Here is an 18,263-nt window from a genome sequence, read left to right as displayed (position 1 = left end):
AAATAGTGTCAGGGCAGTATCTCAAAGGAGGAAATATTATTCTTGAGGTTGACACCCGAGGTTGTCCTCTCTGGCCTCTGCATGTTGCGTGCGCACACACACACACACACACACACACACACACACACACACACACACGCACTGACTTCACCCACGCGTGCACCTGCCAACATGTGAACACACATGCCATCCTCCCCAGGTTTACTGAATGTCTATTTATGCTGGGTATTCAGATGGAGCTGTGAAAATATTAGGCACATTCCCCGCCATTGTGGAGTTAGTTATGTCGTCAGATCGCATACTCTAATTTAAGAGGTGAGAGATCTAGTTCCCCATCACTAGCCTAACTAATTCACTGACCAGTGGATTCCTTAGGCCATTTTATAGAGTTTTGGACTGGGTTCCTTTTTGCAGCTTCTCCTCCTTCTCCAGCCCAGGGGAAACAGCTGTAGCCGGAGCCTGAGGTAAATTCTGGGCTGCGAGTGCTCATGAGAAGTCGTGGATCACAGCCTCCGCCCGTGGGTTGCTGTTTGCCCCTGATGCGTTTGACGGGGGTTGGTAGAATTTTGTGAGTTGTCTCTGTTCCCTACTGTGACAGGAGCAACACCTACAGGGCTTCAGATCTCAGGGATCTTTGCCTGACGTTGATCATATTCATAATATTTTCATAACAGGTCATATTCGTAGTGGATTCATAACACTAATGATAGGACTGGTATACACATTCTTTTTTAAAAGATTTGACTTGTTCTTTTTAAGGTGTGCGTGTGTGTGCGTGTGTGTGTGTGTGTGTGTGCACGTGTGTGTGTTCACATAGATACAGGTGCTCTTGGAATCAGAAGAGGGCATCCGGTTCCCCGGAGCTGAAGATACAGGTGGTGGTGAACCACCCAATGTAGGTGGGTGGGTGCTGAGACTTTACCTTGGGTCCTCTAACAGAATAGTGCGTGCTCTTAACCACGGAACCAGCTCTTCAGCCCCAAACATATTTCAGACGTTTTGTCTTCTACATCTATTTTACACACGCACACATTCTCTTTGTGTCTCTGTCTCTGTCTCTCTCTCCCTCTCTCTGTGTGATGACGGATGTAAGGAGGTCAGAGGACACGTTGCAGGAGTCGATTATTTCCTTCTGCCGGGTGGATTCCAGGAAAACTCAGGATTTCAGGCTAAGTAGCAAGCACCGTTCCCAGCTGAGCCATCCTGCCAGCCTCCATATAAAATTTAAAACTTGATTTTTGAAAAGATACAAAGCAGTGTTCTAAAGCTTCAAAAAAAAATCTTTTAACCATGGAGAGTTTAACATGTATACCGAAGGACTATGTGCTTCTAGCCTTTGCCTCAGCCTCAGCAGCTCTCTACCCATGGTCAGGGCCCCCTGCACCCATGGTCAGGGCTCCCCCTGCACCCATGGTCAGGGCTCCCCTGCACGCATGGTCAGGGCTCCCCCACACCCATGGTCAGGGGGCCCCTCCACCCATGGTCAGGGCTTCTCTCCATCCATGGTCAGGGCCCCCTGCGCCTATGGTCAGGGCTCCCCCTACACCCATGGTCAGGGCTCCCCCTACACCCATGGTCAGGGCTCCCCTCACACCCATGGTCAGGGCTCCCCCTACACCCATGGTCAGGGCTCCTCTCCACCCATGGTCAGGGCCCCCTGCACCCATGGTCAGGGCTCCCCCTGCACCCATGGTTAGGGCTCCCCCTACACCCATGGTCAGGGCTCCCCTTACACCCATGGTCAGGGCTCCCCTTACACCCATGGTCAGGGCTCCCCCCCATATGGTCAGGGGTCCCCTCCACCCATGGTCAGGGGTCCCCTCCACCCATGGTCAGGGCTTCTCTCCACCCACGGTCAGGGCTCCCCTCACACCCATGGTCAGGGGGCCCCCTACACCCATGGTCAGGGTTCCCCTCACACGCATGGTCAGGGTTCCCCTCACACCCATGGTCAGGGGGCCCCTCCACCTATGGTCAGGGCTCCCCCTACACCCATGGTCAGTGCTGCCTCATCTAAAGTCTACATCCTGTCTACTTCCTTCACTTGCATAAGGAAATAAATACGTCATAAATACTTCATTATGCTTGTCTCAAAGATAAACACTGCCTTTTAATATTGCTACAATGCTTTTATCATGCCAAAAAGTAATAGTCGTTTTAGCGATATTTTAAGAGGAGGGAAAAAACGAACTATAAGCATTTGTGGACCTATTAGCTCTTTTTTCTTCTGTGTTCTCTTGTTTTTTGACCTTGAGCATGTTGTTATTTTCTAAACATAATGGCCCCATCTCCTGTTCTGGGACGTTTTTGTATTTCATATTGTGGTTGAGGCTCTGGGCTCCTGTCTGTCCTTTGCTCTAAGAGGAACAAAAGGCGTTTCCTTCAGCTGAACTACATTTGCATGTTTGAGGTGATTCCCCAGAGCCTCTTCTGACTTCTAAAGCCCCATCCAGTAAATATTTGCTGAGAGCCACAGTCTGTCCATCACTGCTGGCTGCTGCAGTTAGGAGTGAGAAAGAGGGCAGATGGGGCATAGACATCCTGGGACTGGTGGTTGCTGGGAAGCAGGCCTCTTACCCTAAGGATAGCCACAGTCACTCGTGCATGGCTGTCGTTGTGGGGAGAAGCGGCATGAGGAAGCCTCACAGTTCTGAAGGGTCAAGGAAGTCACTCTGGAGGAAGAGAGATCTCAGCCTAGCAGTATGGCAGAGGGAAGAGTCTTGTGAATGGCATGAGTTGGTAGAAGAAGTGAAGAGGGGCCATGAGGATGGATGGAGGTGGGGTGGAGAAGTGGAGACGAGCCCTATCTCTGGCCTGACTCTTCCCAATGGTTCTGGCATGTGAGGGCCAGGATCGTGGCTTCCCTGCCCCCTAGAAACATAGCCATCTAAAGTCTAGTTCCCTGCTGACACTGACTATTCACTGGCTTGGAGGCAGTGTGGTTGGAGAAGGTCGCATTTGGAAAGACAGAGACAGGAACCTGAATGCTCGCCCTGGATGAACCAACAGCTACACAGTAGAGCTGTGGGGATTAAAGGAAGTACTGTGTAATAAAAATCATGGGGCAGCACCTGTTTTCCTCCATCTCTTCTTCACATGTGGCCTTCTGGCCTTTCCCGAATGGTCCAGGGTCTTCCTCCAAGGAGCACCGTGCTGCCATCTTGGAGCACCGTGCTGCTAGTCCTGTTGTGACCAGACCCTTTTTCCACAGGTCCTTTATTTAGATGATAATTTAATGAATTTTACTTTTAGTTTCTGTTTGAAAGTTGAAATAAAAGGGGACAGGAGAGATGGCCTAATGGTTAAGAATGTGTTTCACTCTTGCAACAGAACCCGAGCTCAGAGCCCAGCATCTACACAGGGTGGCTCACGACTGCCTGTAATTGTAGTTCCAGGGGATCTGATACCCTCTTTTAGGTTCTGTGGACTCCTGTGCTCACAGGTACACACACCCCTACAGAGGTACATTTATATACAGATAGTCACAGATACATCTTTACTGTTTTATTAACATTTTGAGACTCTCATACAACGTATCATGTTTACTCCTTCGCCAACTCCTCCCCTCCCCACCCCCACTTCACTCTCCACCCAACTGCCCACTGGTCTCCTTTATAAGAAACAATCCAGTCCAGTTTGTGCTGTCCAAATATTCCTGGGTGTGGGGCCGCCCCCGGAGTGTGGTGGACCTATCACGCCCTTAAAGAAAACTGGCTCTCAGCAGTTATCAAATGCTAATAGCTGCAGCCAGGGGTAGGACTTCATGTCCACTCCCAAAATAAATCTTTTAAAAAAAAGTTTACATAAAAAATGATTCAGCAACAACAGCAGCAGACCAGGGCACAAAAGAACACAAAGGAAAAGGTGGCATCCTCTTGCCACTGAGGAGATTGTCCCCAAGGTTTGGATTGTATCTTAGAAAATATTCTGCACACATTCTTAAAATCAGGAATGTAAACTCAGTGTAACTTAGGTTTCTTTACATAAATCCTTTCCTTTGTTGAGTTGGTGGCTCACTCTGTAGCCTGAACAGGCTTAGAACTCACTGTGTAGCACCTATTTGTCTCAAACTCATGGCAATCTCCCTGCCTCAGAGTGCTGGGATCACAGACCTGACTCTATGCGGGTATTGGCCTCGTTTCTCAAGTGGTGGGATCCTCGGTGTCAGGCCACCAGACCTCTGGGCTCATCTGTGCTGTGTGTCTCATCAGAGCCTTGCGTTCTCAGCAGCTTGTTTTGCAGGAACTGGGCAGGGCCCAGGGCTTGAAGAACAGCTTCTGTGTCCCGGTCTGTGGGGAGTTTCATAGGAGATTTTCCTTTTCCTAATTAGCGTGTTTAGCAAATTGAGGGATATCTGAATGCCGGCGTGTTGCTCCACCACGAACCATTTAGCAGCCCAGACCTTGAACTGACAAACAAACTTCAAGGGTAGCAGCAGCACCCATGGGATCGGATTGGGGCGCCTGGGAAACACCAGAAACTGTTACCAGAAACCAAACACCAGATGCCTCGGACCCTCACATGCCATCACTTCCCAAGTTCGTACAGAATAGTGAGAAGCATGGCCTGTGTTCCCTCCTTTTCTTTAAAAGTTCTTGTGGTAAAATAAATACTCAAACGAGTAATACAGAAAGCGGAGGAAACCCCCCCTCTTTGTTCTCTGGCACCTACCTATTTCCCTGTTCTCTCCTCAGAGGTGGTCACCGTTAACAATGGTCCTGAATCTTTCTGGTCTGTATTTGCTATTTAATGAACTATGAATGAATTCGGCACTCGTTAGATTTGGTGGCAACAAATAGTTTAAAATACAAATTACAGTTTTGTATTTCAAAATTTTTCTGAAGACATGGAAAAAAAATCTACAAAAAGGTAATTGAAAATGTTGGTACTGAGTCTGATGTGGTAATGCACACCCTTAATCCCAGCACTTGGGAGGCAGAATCGGGTGGCTCTCCATTAGTTCAAGACCAGTCTGCTCTACATAGTGAATTCCGGTTCAGCCAAGGCTATATGTAGTGAGACCCTGTCTCAAAAACAGAAAACAGGAAAAAAGAAGGAAAGAAAAAAGAAAAGTTGGTGGCCAAGGGGAGAACTAGGTACTGGGTGGTGAAGAATGGCTGCTTCTCTATGAAGTCTCAGGCTGGTCTTGTTTTCTTTCTCTCTTTCTGTCTTTTATTCTTTTAAAAGATACTTCTTTTAAAAATGTTCTTTGTGACATCTTATTTTTTTATTCTTTGTGTTCCTGTACATGTGCACTCATGGGTGAACCACGGTGCCCATGAAGAAAGAGGTCAGAAGACAAGTTGTGGGAGTCAGTTCTCTCCCTTGACCATGTGGAAGATCAAACTCAGGTCACTTGGCCTAGTGGCAAGCACTTTTACTGACTGAGCTACCCCCTCCCCTTCTATTTTAAAAGTTCTTTGTTGTTTGAGGAGGTCCCTACTCTTCCTCCCCACATCTGACAACCCACAGTATGAGGTTTGCTTACCACCAGACAAGATTGGCCTAAATGTGACTGTGTGGTCACACACAAGCCACTTGGGCCCTTTGAACTTCCACGGCCTCAGCTGTGAAGTGGACAGGAAAAACTCTGTGTTGCTAAGTGGCTATAAACTTTAGATGTGTGAAGGAATTTTCTTGGTGGTCAAAGAATACTTTTCTTTCCTGCTTCCTGAAGCCTTCACCCTACACAGCTGTGTAAGAGTTGGACATATTACTTTTGAATTGCAGTTTACTGGTGATTCAAGCCTTAACTGCTGGAATTAAAAACCAGCTAAGCGGAGTGGGAAGATTCCTTGGGGCTGGAGTCACACCACCTCTGCTTGGCTTTTCAGAAAGATTTCGCAAATGGACACAGCAGGTCATGTGGTACCCCCACCTCTTTACCCCGGATCTCGGCTGCAGGGTTAGCTCTGCCCTCCTAGGACAGTTTCGCTACCAGATGAGTGTCAGCATCCACTTCCTGCAATTCAGGCCGTGGTTAGCCAGGCAGCTAAAGTCATCAGAGGAACTGGCAGAAAACAGTGTCACCTCAGTACAAGGTCTCATGACATAATTTCTCTGGCATCTTTTCGAGAATTACAAATGGTTGTACCCTTGGGGACTTGGGGTATGAGGGTTCTTACCGATGGGGTTGGTGGATCAAAGGCTTGTTAGAGGTGGGCAATAGTTGTAGGCAACCCAGCCCATGCCAGGTATAGTGTAACCAACATATGCCAGGCTGGGATTCTGCCCCCTTGCTTCTGCTGCTGGGATACCAGGGCCAGCCATGCTTAATCATACATGGGTGGTCATTTTTATTGCTGTATTAAAGAGCCTTATATTCTTTTTCTCATTTCTTGCCTTCTCCCAGCCTCCAGAACTAAGCAATGGAGAATCTACCAAGAAGCTCCCTCAGGGTGTTGTCTACGGTGTGGTGCGAAGATCAGATCCCAATCAGCAGAAGGAAATGGTGGTGTATGGCTGGTCCACCAATCAGCTGAAAGAAGAGATGAATTACATCAAGGATGTGAGCGACTCAAGGATGTTTTGTTTTCTGTGCTTTGAAGTAGATAGGAGGGTGGAGTCAGAAGCGTGGATGGAAATGTTAAGTAGGCATTTTGAAAGTCTTATTTGGGATGGGAATGTTTCTCCATCTCTTTATGGTGATGCTTAAAGGTTCAGGTATAAATTTTCAACAGGTTTCTCTTGGGTGGTTGTTCCAGGCAGAGGGATCGTGAGACCCAGGGCTCCTGCTGGGTGTGCTGTGGAGACTCTTGGGTGGTTTTGCGTGAGATACTAGACACGCATAATGTATACGTTTGGGCAAGTGTATAAACGTAGGTGTTACTGGCTATTTGTAAGAGAACCACCAACTCAGAAAGAAAGTCTTCCTTGGAGATGAACCTGGAGTGGAGAGAGGGGCATTCCAGGCAGGGCACAACTGGGCTCTGGGGCTGGTTGTCTGTATCTTTGGCCTCAAGCCTGGGTCTCTCCCACTTGGACAGTCTTTGAAGTTGCCCCTATATTGCCATCCTGGCCAGGGATGGTTGCACCCCATCCCACACCAACCCCTGACAGAGGGAATATAAGAGAACCTGGCAGGTTCACACCAATGATTTGGATTGAAATGAATGTTGGGAAGTCAACCACAGGAGACAAGGTTCGGTCTCAGCCAATCAATGCAAATCCTATGTATTTAGTGTATTTCCTCTTGTCTTTTACCTCAAGAGGGTTCGGAAGTGTGTGAAAAAGAAAGCAAGTGGCCACGCTTTCGCCATTCACCTGTTCTGCGGCTAGCGTTCTGGATCATTTTCTTCAAATGCTTTGATGGCTCTCTGGCCAGAGTCTCCTCACCACACTAACCTGACTGACGCTGCTGAGCTCAAACCAGACTAGTTAGATGAGAGAGAAACGAACTTCTCTGATGCCCATGGGCCCCAAACACTGACCCGTGGCTCAGTGCTGGGGGAAGCAAGTGTCAGTACTGGGCTGAGAAGTCCCCCGCATGCCTGTGAGCTCACTGCTTCCGCTTCTATCCTCACAGATCCAGGTTCCTTTTACTGTGCCCCTTTGTCCTCTGTAGCCCTCAGGCAGGCTTTGTGAGCTTCATTCGATTTGGGGCAGATGATGTGCAAAGCCACATTTTCTTAGCTATTATTGTACAAGCTTTGTTCTTGTTTGTTTTTTAAAATAACACATGCATAGGCTGGGAGCAGACCATAAAGTACATGAGGATCTGAGAGTTCAGATCCCCAGGATTCGTGTAAAAACTGTGTAGTTGCTGACATCTGTAACTCTAGTATTGGTGGGGCTGACACAGGATGGTCCTGGGAGATCACTGGCCAGCCATCGTAGCTGACTAGGTGACCTCCAAGTTCAGTGAGAGTCCCTACCTCAAAACATAAGGTAGAGAGTGATCAAGGAAGATACCTCATATTTTCTGACCTTCACACATGTGCACACATGTATACACATCCACCCATACATACATGTACCACCCACAGAAACAGGTCCATACATCACACACACACATGCTCACATGCACATGGGCACGTAAATACACACACACATGCACACACTCGCACACACTCATTATGTATTATAACCACTAGTCTTGAACACCCAGTTATATGATCTCCTAAAGATTGTTTTTAATGGTGCAAAATATTTCATCCCAGATTGCTAAACAATGCAGTCCTTTCTCAAGGAAATAGTTAGAGCTTCATTTTCACGCTCCATATAACTTGGGATTAATTTGGAAGTAAACCTTCTAAGTAGAGCTCAGACTCCCAAATTGCCCAAGACAAACACAGCAGGTCCAGGCTAATCCTCAGCTATAAATGATATGCACTGAAATCACAGAACTGGTTCTGACCCCAAATTCCCAACCTCCACAATGATCTGCAATACAAAGTTAATTCCTAGGTCCCACCTTTAATGGCTGGTTTCAGATACAGCCCAGCCTGCTCATTCCTCAGTGTGTTTATGAGTTTGTTGCCCTTGCTCCCTGATGGGAGACACCCTGGCCTTGTTGGTGTCCTACACTGTTCAGTGGCAGCAACACCCAGCTCAAGGTTCCGCCCTCTGCTGACAGACAGCACAAGAGCCAGCTAGGGTGGTAAAGAGTCATTCGCCCTCTTGAATGAAGGGTCATACTTTGAACCTTGTTTTCCCAATTGTTTGTGGCCAATGTAGACTATTAGAACTCTTTTGGGTGGGGGCTAGAGAGATGGCCTAGGGGTTAAGGGTTCCTGCTGTAGAGGACCCAAATTTGATTCCCAGCACCTACCTATGCCAGGCATCATACAAGTATCTGTAATTCCAGTTCTAGGAGATCCTACATCTTCTGACTTCTACTGGTACTTATACTTGCACACAAACACACGCACATACAGTTAAAAATAGAATCTTAAAAAAAAAAAACACAAACAAAAAATCCTCAACTGGGGACTCCTCTCTTCTCTCAATCTCTACCAATATCCATTCTAAAATAAAATGTACCTCAGTATTAGAATTCTTGCCTGGCATACACGAGACCTTGAGTTCAAATCCCTAGTACGAGCAAGAGAAAAAAAACCTTGAAAGCAAAACAGGGCGTTTCTTCCACAAAAATACCTTTAGTAGCAAGTCTTCCAGCACGGTTGCTAAACATTTACACTCAAGCCAGACTGCTTCCCTTCAGCCATTTGGAAGCCCAGCAGCTTAGAGTTTGTCTGGAGGAAGCTCCCTCAAGACTTCTTGATCTGTTGGAAGACTCCCAAGAACTTTAGTAAGGACACCAGAAAATGGGGAAACAGGGTTGGGTGTCAGCTTCCCACTTAACGCACTTTTGCTAGCCACCCGCCGCCCAGGGTCGCACAGTGTTAGCATGAGTGAGGGTTTGAGGACCACATTCCTCTTTGTTATACCCAGTGTGTGTTCTGTTGATAATTACTGAGAAACTGACATCTGAATTTATGACCCCTTCAGGCCTCACATTTTTCTACCTCACATTCTAGACATTTAATTGCTTTTTGGCACTTGGAGCAGAGAGAGAAGAGAGAAAATTAGAGGTTGCTGCTTTCTTTGGAGTGTTTTCATCCTCACAGCCATGTGTTTACCGTCGACTAGTTAAAAACTTCCTACTTGTAAAGACATGTGGTTGGAAGGGGTGAACTTTGTTCAAACAGGGTTTGAGGGTGATGGGTGAGTCTCAACACAGTCAAGCGTATCATCCTATAGCTTATTGTTTGGAAAACGTAACATTTGTTAATCGTTATCTTCATGTATGATAGACATTATTGCTTTGATAGTTTCTATTTTTTCTAACTCGATGTTAATTTGTTACGTGTCTTATTCTTAAGGGTTGTTTTTGTGAGTCTTTCTCTTATTAATAAAGTTTCCAGTATCTTTCAGGAACAGATTATAACTTGATTTCTAACTAGCGCCTCTGTGGCTGCAGGTGAGGGCCACATTGGAGAAAGTGAGGAAGCGGATGTACGGAGATTATGACGAGATGAGACAGAAGATCCGACAGCTCACCCAAGACCTGTCGGTGAGTTCACACCTCAGCACTACGGTATTACAGGACTTTCTGTAGTCCCACCAGTGGTTCAGTAATGACTGGAAATTTCTAATATCGTTTAAAGCTTAGGCCGTTAGCTGGGGCAGTCTCCCAGCTACTGTCTAAACTTAACTGACTATTCTAACACTATGACCTGCCACATGGCTAACTCTTCACCTCTCTGCTCTGATCTGTCTGTTCCCTTCAGTCCTCTTCGAATCTCCCAGAGTCCCGCTCTGCCTGGAAGTTCCGCCCTTGTACTTCCTGTGCCAGCTATTGGCCGTCAGATCTTTATTACAACTAATCAGCAGGGAGACCACACCTGAACATCTCGTTGGCTGCCTAAGGCGTTGAGGGCTGTTACAGGCTGGTGAGAGGCCATTCAAATAACAGTACCAAAATCCTGCCAGCATTTAGATCTGTGCTGGTACAGAATTAACAACTGAAAAGACAGATACACATCTTAATGCAATGGAAGGAAGGTCACCCCAACTCTGAGACCGTGAGAGAATGGTGGGACTTGGGGCCCGTACGCAGTGACCTGGAGATGTTTGAATAGCTCATGCTTTTTAATGAATTGAGTCATACTTTAAAGGACCTGAGAGGACATCTTCTGAGTAGCAGGTTGAACTTTATTATTCAGAGGAAAATGTCTAATAATCTTTTTTACAGTTGCATTACAACTGTATACTACACAGTCTTAACTACCAAGTCATCTCTCCAACCCCTACCCACATGAATTCTAGTTAATGGCCTTCTCTAAAAATCTGTTTTACTCTTTTTTACTTAAAAAAAAAAAAACTTGAATAGTCCAGAGTGGCCTCAAAGTCACATGACCTTGAACTCCTCGTTCTCCTGTTCTCACTTCCCCAGTGAAAGGATTATAGGGTGCACCACTATGCCTGGTTTATGGTATGCTGAGGATCAAACCCAGGGCCTTGCACATGCTCAGCCAACTGAACCACATTCCCAGCCCTCAGATTCTATTCTTTTTTTAAAAAAGAATTATTTATTTTATGTATGTGAGTACGCTGTCACTGTCTTCATACACACCAGAAAAGGATGTCAGACTCCATTACAGATGGTTGTGAGCCACCATGTGGTTGCTGGGAATTGAACTCAGGACCTCTGGAAGAGCAGTCAGTGCTCTAAATCACTGAGCCATCTCTCCAGCCTCAAATTCTATTTTTACAAATTTATTCTACAGATAGGCTCCTACACATGCAAAATGACTCATGCATGAAACAATTTTTTAATTATTTGTAATAGTTTTTAAGAGATGGAAATTGAAATACACACCAAGAAAAAAAGTATGTTTTTTCTCTCCTGTCAGAACTTCATTGACTATGCTAGCTCTCTGGCCCCAGATGTTGGTTTGTATTCTATAGTTTTACTGTAAATATTACTTAAGTAGAAGTAGCTGCTCTCAGAAGATTTCCCCTTCCCTGGAGCCTGTGGGGTGTGGATTGGTTTGGAGTGACTGTCTTTCTCTCCCCAGGTCTCCCATGCTCAGCAGGACTATCTAGACAGTCACATCCAAGCCCAGGCATCGGCCCTGGATAGCTTCAATGCCATGAACTCGGCGTTGGCATTGGACTCTGTTGGCTTACAGGTATCCCTCTGCTTTTCCTTAGCTGGGACCTTCTCTTACAGGGCAGATGAGCCTAACCAGGAGTGGGGCCCATTTGCAGAAAAGTCATAGAATTCCCTGTGGTCATGGTCCTTTAAGCACAGCCGCAGTAAAGACAGTTTCTGGAAAGTGGGTAGGAAGTTGAAGGAAATGTTTCCAGCTGAGCCTCTGTCAGGTGCCCATGACCTTCTGTCGGGTGCCCATGTCAATGAGGTTTTAGGCTCAGCTCCAACATAGAGACGTCTCCTGCTCCCTAGATCCTCAGTGTGTCTGTCTACTCAGTACATCAACTACTTTCTCCTTGTAGCTCTGGTGCTTCAGGAAGTCCCACTTGGTGATAGAAAAGACAATTTCATCCAAAGAAAGGATGTAACGTTTCACAAGAAGAAGCTCTCACAGCAAGCACATTTTCTTGATTTAAACACGATTTTACATTGGAAAGAGTCATGTGTTCCAAAGAATGAAGACATTTTTGGTAGACACACATTCTTTTTTTTTTTTTTTTTTTTTTTTTTTGGTTCTTTTTTTTTTCAGCTGGGGATCGAACCCAGGGCCTTGCGCTTCCTAGGTAGCGCTCTACAGCTGAGCTAAATCCCCAGCCCCTAGACACACATTCTTAACTAAGACATACTGCCAGAGATTGGCTCTGAGCTAGCCGTTAAAAGGCCTTTCAGTCTTTACACTTCCAACGATGTAGTCCCTTGACCAGCATGCAAGTTCATTTGAAGATGTTCAAAGCAAGCCTCTGGTCTCAGTTTTCAAATACACAAACAATCGTTTCTGCCACCCTCTAAGTTTATTTGGCTTATCTTTTTATGTCCTCTTAAAAATTCATCCCACTGGTTTCTAGTACTTTCTGGTCCTATGCAAATAGTTCTGTGGATAAGCAAGCAGACCGCCATACTGGGCCCCTCCACTTCTCATAGAACTTGGTATTCATCAACCACAGCTGATGGAGCCCCAGAGGCAACAGCTTGGTCAGCTTCCAGAAATGGGTGGGGCAGGACTGTGTTTGGGTTTGTCTGGGATGCCCATTTCTGGTTGGGCCACGGTCCCATGCTTTTCCTGGCTCCCCTTTGTGTATGGCAGCTTCCCCCCGGCCTTGGGCCAAGTCCCTGGTTTATTCAGGAGCCCTTTGTTCCCTTCTTCCTATCATGAAGGGGACTGGCCAAGTCTCTCTTTCTCTCCCTCTTAGAAACCATTTCACTCCCCAGCCTTCAGAAACGGCTTTGCCTCCCTGAGTTTAGACCTGCTGGTGTCTGCATTGTGTCTCTGGATTCTCTTCCCAGAAAAATAGTATATTTTAGGCAAATTCTTGTCATTTGCAATTTAGCTGACAATCTAGGCATTTATCCCCCACAGGTTTCTAATTAGAACAATGTTAGCCCTAACCCAAGGATCTTTAGTCTCTCTTAGTTCCAGGCTATAAAAATCAGGGCCGTAAAACTAGAATATTACACCATTGGTCATATCTGAAGCTCATTGGCTTCTTAGTTGTGCAAGATCCCAGCCTCTGCCACCCATCTCTTCTCCTTGTTTGTTATTGTTGATGGAGACCAGACTCTTGGCTTTGTTTCTTAGAAAAGTAGCACTATAGACAGACTGTAGGTAAACTGAGACCAGCAGAGATCAATGCCCTGACATTAAGCATCTAGCTAGTGGCAGAGACAGGGTTAGAAGAACCTTGTCTCCTGGTCAAGGCTAAGTGTCTGTGTATTTATTTTCTCCCAGAAGGACTTGGGTGTTAGGCTAGGTGTCTTCTGAAGTTCTGGGAGACTCTGATGGCTTCAGTGTTCCTTTGATACCTTCTCCCCTCCACTGACCGTTTCTAAGGTGATTCAGGTGGATTTAGGATCGAGAGGTATATTGTCCAGTGAGGGATGGGGAGTCTTCAGAGGCCGTCCATCCATCCATCACAGGACAGGGGAGACACACACTCCATCTGGTTCCGAGTCTTGCAATCTGATGTGGTAGATAATGCCCACACCCAGTGTCCAGTGGTAGGAGTCTGGGGATTATGGGAATCGTTTCTCTCTAATTAATTAGGTAGAGATGGAAGCAATAAACAGCAGCATTATTAATTTAATTAGCTCCACCCACCTGGGTGTCCAGGAGCAGCAGGCAGTCAATAGCATCTCCCTTTCCCCTTAGACAGGGTCTCATGAAACTGAGGCTTCAAACTCACTGTGTAGTCCAGGATGCCTTTGAATTTGATCTTCCTGGCAACTTAAGTAAGCTACCACAAGTCGTGTATGTAGTGCTGGGGATGGATCCCTGGGCTGAGTGCTTGTTGGGTTCCCTGGTTTGCTTTCTATTGCTGTTATAATACATCCCAAAAGCACCCTGGGGGAGGAAAGGGAAAGGGTTTGTTTGACTTCCACTTCCACATCACAGTTCATCATCAAAAGAAGTCAGGGCAGGAACTTACACAGGGTAGGAACCTGGAGGCAGGAGCTGATGCAGAGGCCACGGAGGGCACTGCTCACTTGTTTGCTCAGCCGGCTTTCTTATAGAACTCAGGTCGACCTGCCCAAGGGCAGCACAACCCACAGTGAGCTAGGCGCCCTCACATCAATTATCAGATAAGAAAAACTCACCATGGGTTTGCCCACCCACCAATCTGATGGAGACATTTTCTCAATTGAGGATTCCCTTTTCCAGAGGACCCCTCCCCCTTGTGTCAAGTTGACTAACCAGCACACTAGCTAAGCTCTCTACCATGGGAGCCACATCTATAACAGACCCATAACAGGCAACAATGTTGAACTTGTCAAGCAACATTGTCAAACTTTATCTTTATTCTGTAAAGTACTTTGTTTTACTTCATTGTAAAAAACGTGGGAAAGTTGGAAAAACAATAAAATAAATCTCAATTCTGTCGGGTAGTGAGGGCTATCATGGGTTTGAGTGGAATTGGCCTGTGATTACTACTTTATACCTGCACCACCCCCCAATGTCACATGATATCATTATGATCATTTTCCCTGGCAAAGATTCCATTTAACTCATCTTCCCACCCTAAGCAGTAGGTGGTCTAATAGTCCACAGCTGTTGGGGATTGTAGGGAAAGCTGTGGTCCGTTTAACCACAGTGGGACAGGCCTCAGCCACTGTAGGGATCCCTGGACCCCCACCTGAGAGCTGCTGCAGCACAAGACAAAATTGGGGTGCTGCTGTGTGTGTTCCCACAGCCCTTAGGTCTTTGTTTTTTAATTTTCACCCAAATAGAAAACCCTTGTGGATGTGACTTTGGAAAACAGCAACATCAAGGATCAAATCAGACATTTGCAGCAAACCTACGAAGCGTCCATGGACAAGCTGAGAGAGAAGCAGAGGCAGCTGGAGGCTGCTCAAATGGAAAACCAGCTACTGAAGATGAGGGTAAGGCAGTCGACCTTCCCCTCGGACCTCTCTGTTCTCTCTCTCCTCTTCAGTTCTTCATCTCCCTTTCCCTATCCTCCTTCTCATCAGAGCTTCTTACAGGCGTGGTCTAAAGATGAGGAGGAGGAAGTGTCTGTTCACAGTGTCCCACCTAGAGTTGGGGTAGTGCACAAACACTCCTTTAGGGCGTGCCTTTCTAACTACATGGCTAAGTACAGTGGCTTCAAGGCGTTCCTAGAATCAGCATGACATTATGGCTATGTTATTGGGAAGGCCAATGGATATACCCAGGAGCTTTGAAGGGTTCTCCCTTCACTGTGCATATACTCTTTAAAGTCCCAAGGACAATCCTTGCCCTACACATGTAGACACCCCACAAAGATCTGTCCTTCTTGACCACTAGGCTGCATGCCTAAGCTAGACTTCTAAAACTTGGAAGTCCAGTGGGGCCTCCCCAGGTTTTTATCCTGTGGGGTTTTTAAAGCATCTATTACAGAATGGTTTACATATGACATCTCCATGCATAGCATCCATATATCAAATGATCATATCTGTGCCCTCTTTATTCCTTCTTATCCCTGCTCCCAGCTCTCCCAGATCACCTCCTTTGTCCCAGCTAGGCCTCCTTTTGCTTTATGTCGTTTTGTGTATGTGAGTGTGATTGGGTTTGCTTACTGGAGTGTGGGTGAGGGATTATTTACGGGAGTGTTAGCAACCAACAACCACACCACTGAAAGAAACCTCTCTCTCTCCCTTGATTACCTACAAGAAAGGGAGTGGCTTCATAGGCTCTTCCTTCAAGACTCTGTTCTGCACAGCCTTAAGCTATTCTGTAGATCAGGTATAACTTGTCACCTAAACCAGAGTATGCCAGTGAAAAGTGGAACTGTTAATAACCCAGTCAGGGAGCCCATCTAGCAGTGTATCCTTCCCTGTGGTGCCAGGCTGCACCATAGACACTCTGTTGTTCCCCTCTGGGGTCCTGCTGTTACAGCTACCCTGGGATCAGGTTTGTGTAACATAGCAGCCCCCTTTTGCTCTCTCTCCAAATAAGACGACTCATTGTGTTTTTATTAATATTTATTATGTGTTTATATGCGTATCTGAGTGTGGGTTTGTGCACCTGAGTGTAGTGCCCGCAGAGGCCAGAAGAGGGCGTCAGATGACTCAGAGCTGGAGTTACAGATGATTGTGAGCCCCTTGGGTGGGGTCTGGGAACTGAACTCAGGTTCTCTGGAAGATCAACAAGTCCTCTTGACCACTGAGCCATCTCTTCTGTGCTAGGTCAGTCTTTCTTTTTACAATTTTATACATTCTATTTTCCACTATTTCAAAATTTTAATTTTGAAAATTAAAAAAGAAAAGATTGTTGTGGAAGTAGTCAGAAGTTCCTGAATTAAACCTTTGTGTATCTGTCTCACAACCACTTATTGAGCACCTACTGTTAGGGTCAGCCCTGTGTGTTCCTTTTTTCTCTGGGGTAGTGTGTCATCCGGCATGACAAGGTAGCCTGAAAGTCTGATCCCTCATGTCCTGCCTACGGTGGCCTGTTTTAGAAATCGATGCTGAGTTTGGTTCCAAGCACTAGAACTTAAATAGAGTGTCTCCCCTCTATTCTTCAAATAAATTTTCTAATCCTTCAAATTAAAAAATGAAAGAAGTTCCAGGGACTCAAGGGGCCTCGTGTGACTGGAGTGTAGCATGGACAGACTTCAGGCAGAGCCCTTTTCTCTGCCACCTGTGCAGTAGAGATGGTCTGTGGGGTTGACCTGGGTTCTAAGGTAATGATAACCTTTACTCCGGAATCTCCATCCTGAGTTCTTGCCCAGTGATGAGCATCCAAAGGCATCAAGAGGGACTTGTCACATTTTTGGAGTAAACACCATGCAATTCATTAAGGCCAAAGGGCACCTCCCTTTCTCAGAGGCGCTTGAGAGCTCAGGTGCCTTAGATGAGCAGAAGCCTGGGGGGAGGGGCGAGGGCACATCCCAGTAGGAGCAGCATCGGGTCAGTGGTATGAGGTCCTTACCGATGGCCAGAAAGGAGACCCCATCTCTGGAGATCCACCACACCCACCCTAGCTCCAAAGCTTCTCCCAAGCTGTGCCAGTTCCAGCTGGCCACCAAAGGCTCCCAGCCCAGTGGCCACACTAGGCCAAGATGTTCTCAAGGACGACAGTTTGCAAAGCATGCAGTGTGGGAAAGATGAATGCAGATTTTGTATTTGGTTTAACAAGGCCTGACTTAGAGATGTGGTTGTTCAGTACCGTGAGTGGGATTGATTGGAGAAGCAATCTTTAAAATAATTAATGTGTGCATGTGTCGCACATAAGGTGCATGTGTGTATAAGTCAGGTCAGCTTCAAGTGCAGTTGCTCAGGAGCTGTCTGTCTTCTGAGACATGGTCTCTCACAGGAAGCCAGGGCTTGGTGTTTATAGCTGGCTGGCGTGAGCCCTGGGGCTCATCTGACTGTCTCCAACTACTGCTCGGTGCTGGGAATTATGAGAGTGTACCACCATGCATGGTGTTTCCTTTCCTTTCCCTACTCCTTTTCCACTTTTCTTTCCTTCCTTCCTTCCTTCCTTCTTTCCTTCCTTCTTTCCTTCCTTCCTTCCTTCCTTCCTTCCTTCCTTCCTTCCTTTCTTTCTTTCTTTCTTTCTTTCTTTCTTTCTTTCTTTCTTTCTTTCTTTCTTTCTTTCTTTCTTTCTTTCTTTCATGGGTTCTGGAAAAAGCTACCAACTGAGACCACTAAGAAGTGGCCTTCTGACAAAAATTAATCCTCTGAAACACCTTGTGTTCTTCTCTCTCTCTCTCTCTCTCTCTCTCTCTCTCTCTCTCTCTCCCCCGCTCTCTCTCTTTCCCCTCTCTCCCTCTCTCTGTGCCCTCCTGCTTGCTGCTTCTCTCTACTGCAAACCCCTGGGGCTCGTGCTCTGTCCTCTTGTGTGGAGATGCTGGAGGGGCAAAGCACAGTTCTGCAATGGAATTGTTTGCAGGTGGAGTCGTCCCAAGAAGCCAATGCTGAGGTGATGCGGGAGATGACGAGAAAGCTGTACAGTCAGTATGAAGAGAAGCTGCAGGAAGCACAGCGCAAGCACAGCGCGGAGAAGGAGGTCCTCCTGGTGCGTGTGCGCTCCTAAAACAGAGTGCATGAGACGTGGCTGGCGGGTTCCGTTGGAAGGTTTTGTCCTTGAAGGGAGTCATGAGGTTGGATGTAAAGAGGAATCAAGGCA

The 18,263-nt window shown here is 46.6% G+C and overlaps 1 protein-coding gene across 1 annotated transcript in view; it reads left to right on the top strand.

The window, feature by feature from the left end:
• The window catches only part of LOC116906639 (myocardial zonula adherens protein-like), a 112,138-nt gene that overhangs the window by 21,368 nt on the left and 72,507 nt on the right, over window positions 1-18,263 (top strand). Inside the window, 5 exon segments of the mRNA XM_032909416.1 lie at window positions 6,353-6,508; window positions 9,923-10,015; window positions 11,523-11,636; window positions 14,882-15,034; window positions 18,027-18,152. Of these exon segments, the coding sequence (XP_032765307.1) occupies window positions 6,353-6,508; window positions 9,923-10,015; window positions 11,523-11,636; window positions 14,882-15,034; window positions 18,027-18,152 (642 nt within the window).

This window comes from Rattus rattus, chromosome 8, assembly GCF_011064425.1.
Source record: "Rattus rattus isolate New Zealand chromosome 8, Rrattus_CSIRO_v1, whole genome shotgun sequence".
Taxonomy (NCBI): Eukaryota; Metazoa; Chordata; class Mammalia; order Rodentia; family Muridae; genus Rattus; species Rattus rattus.
This window is presented reverse-complemented; position numbering and strand designations above follow the sequence as displayed.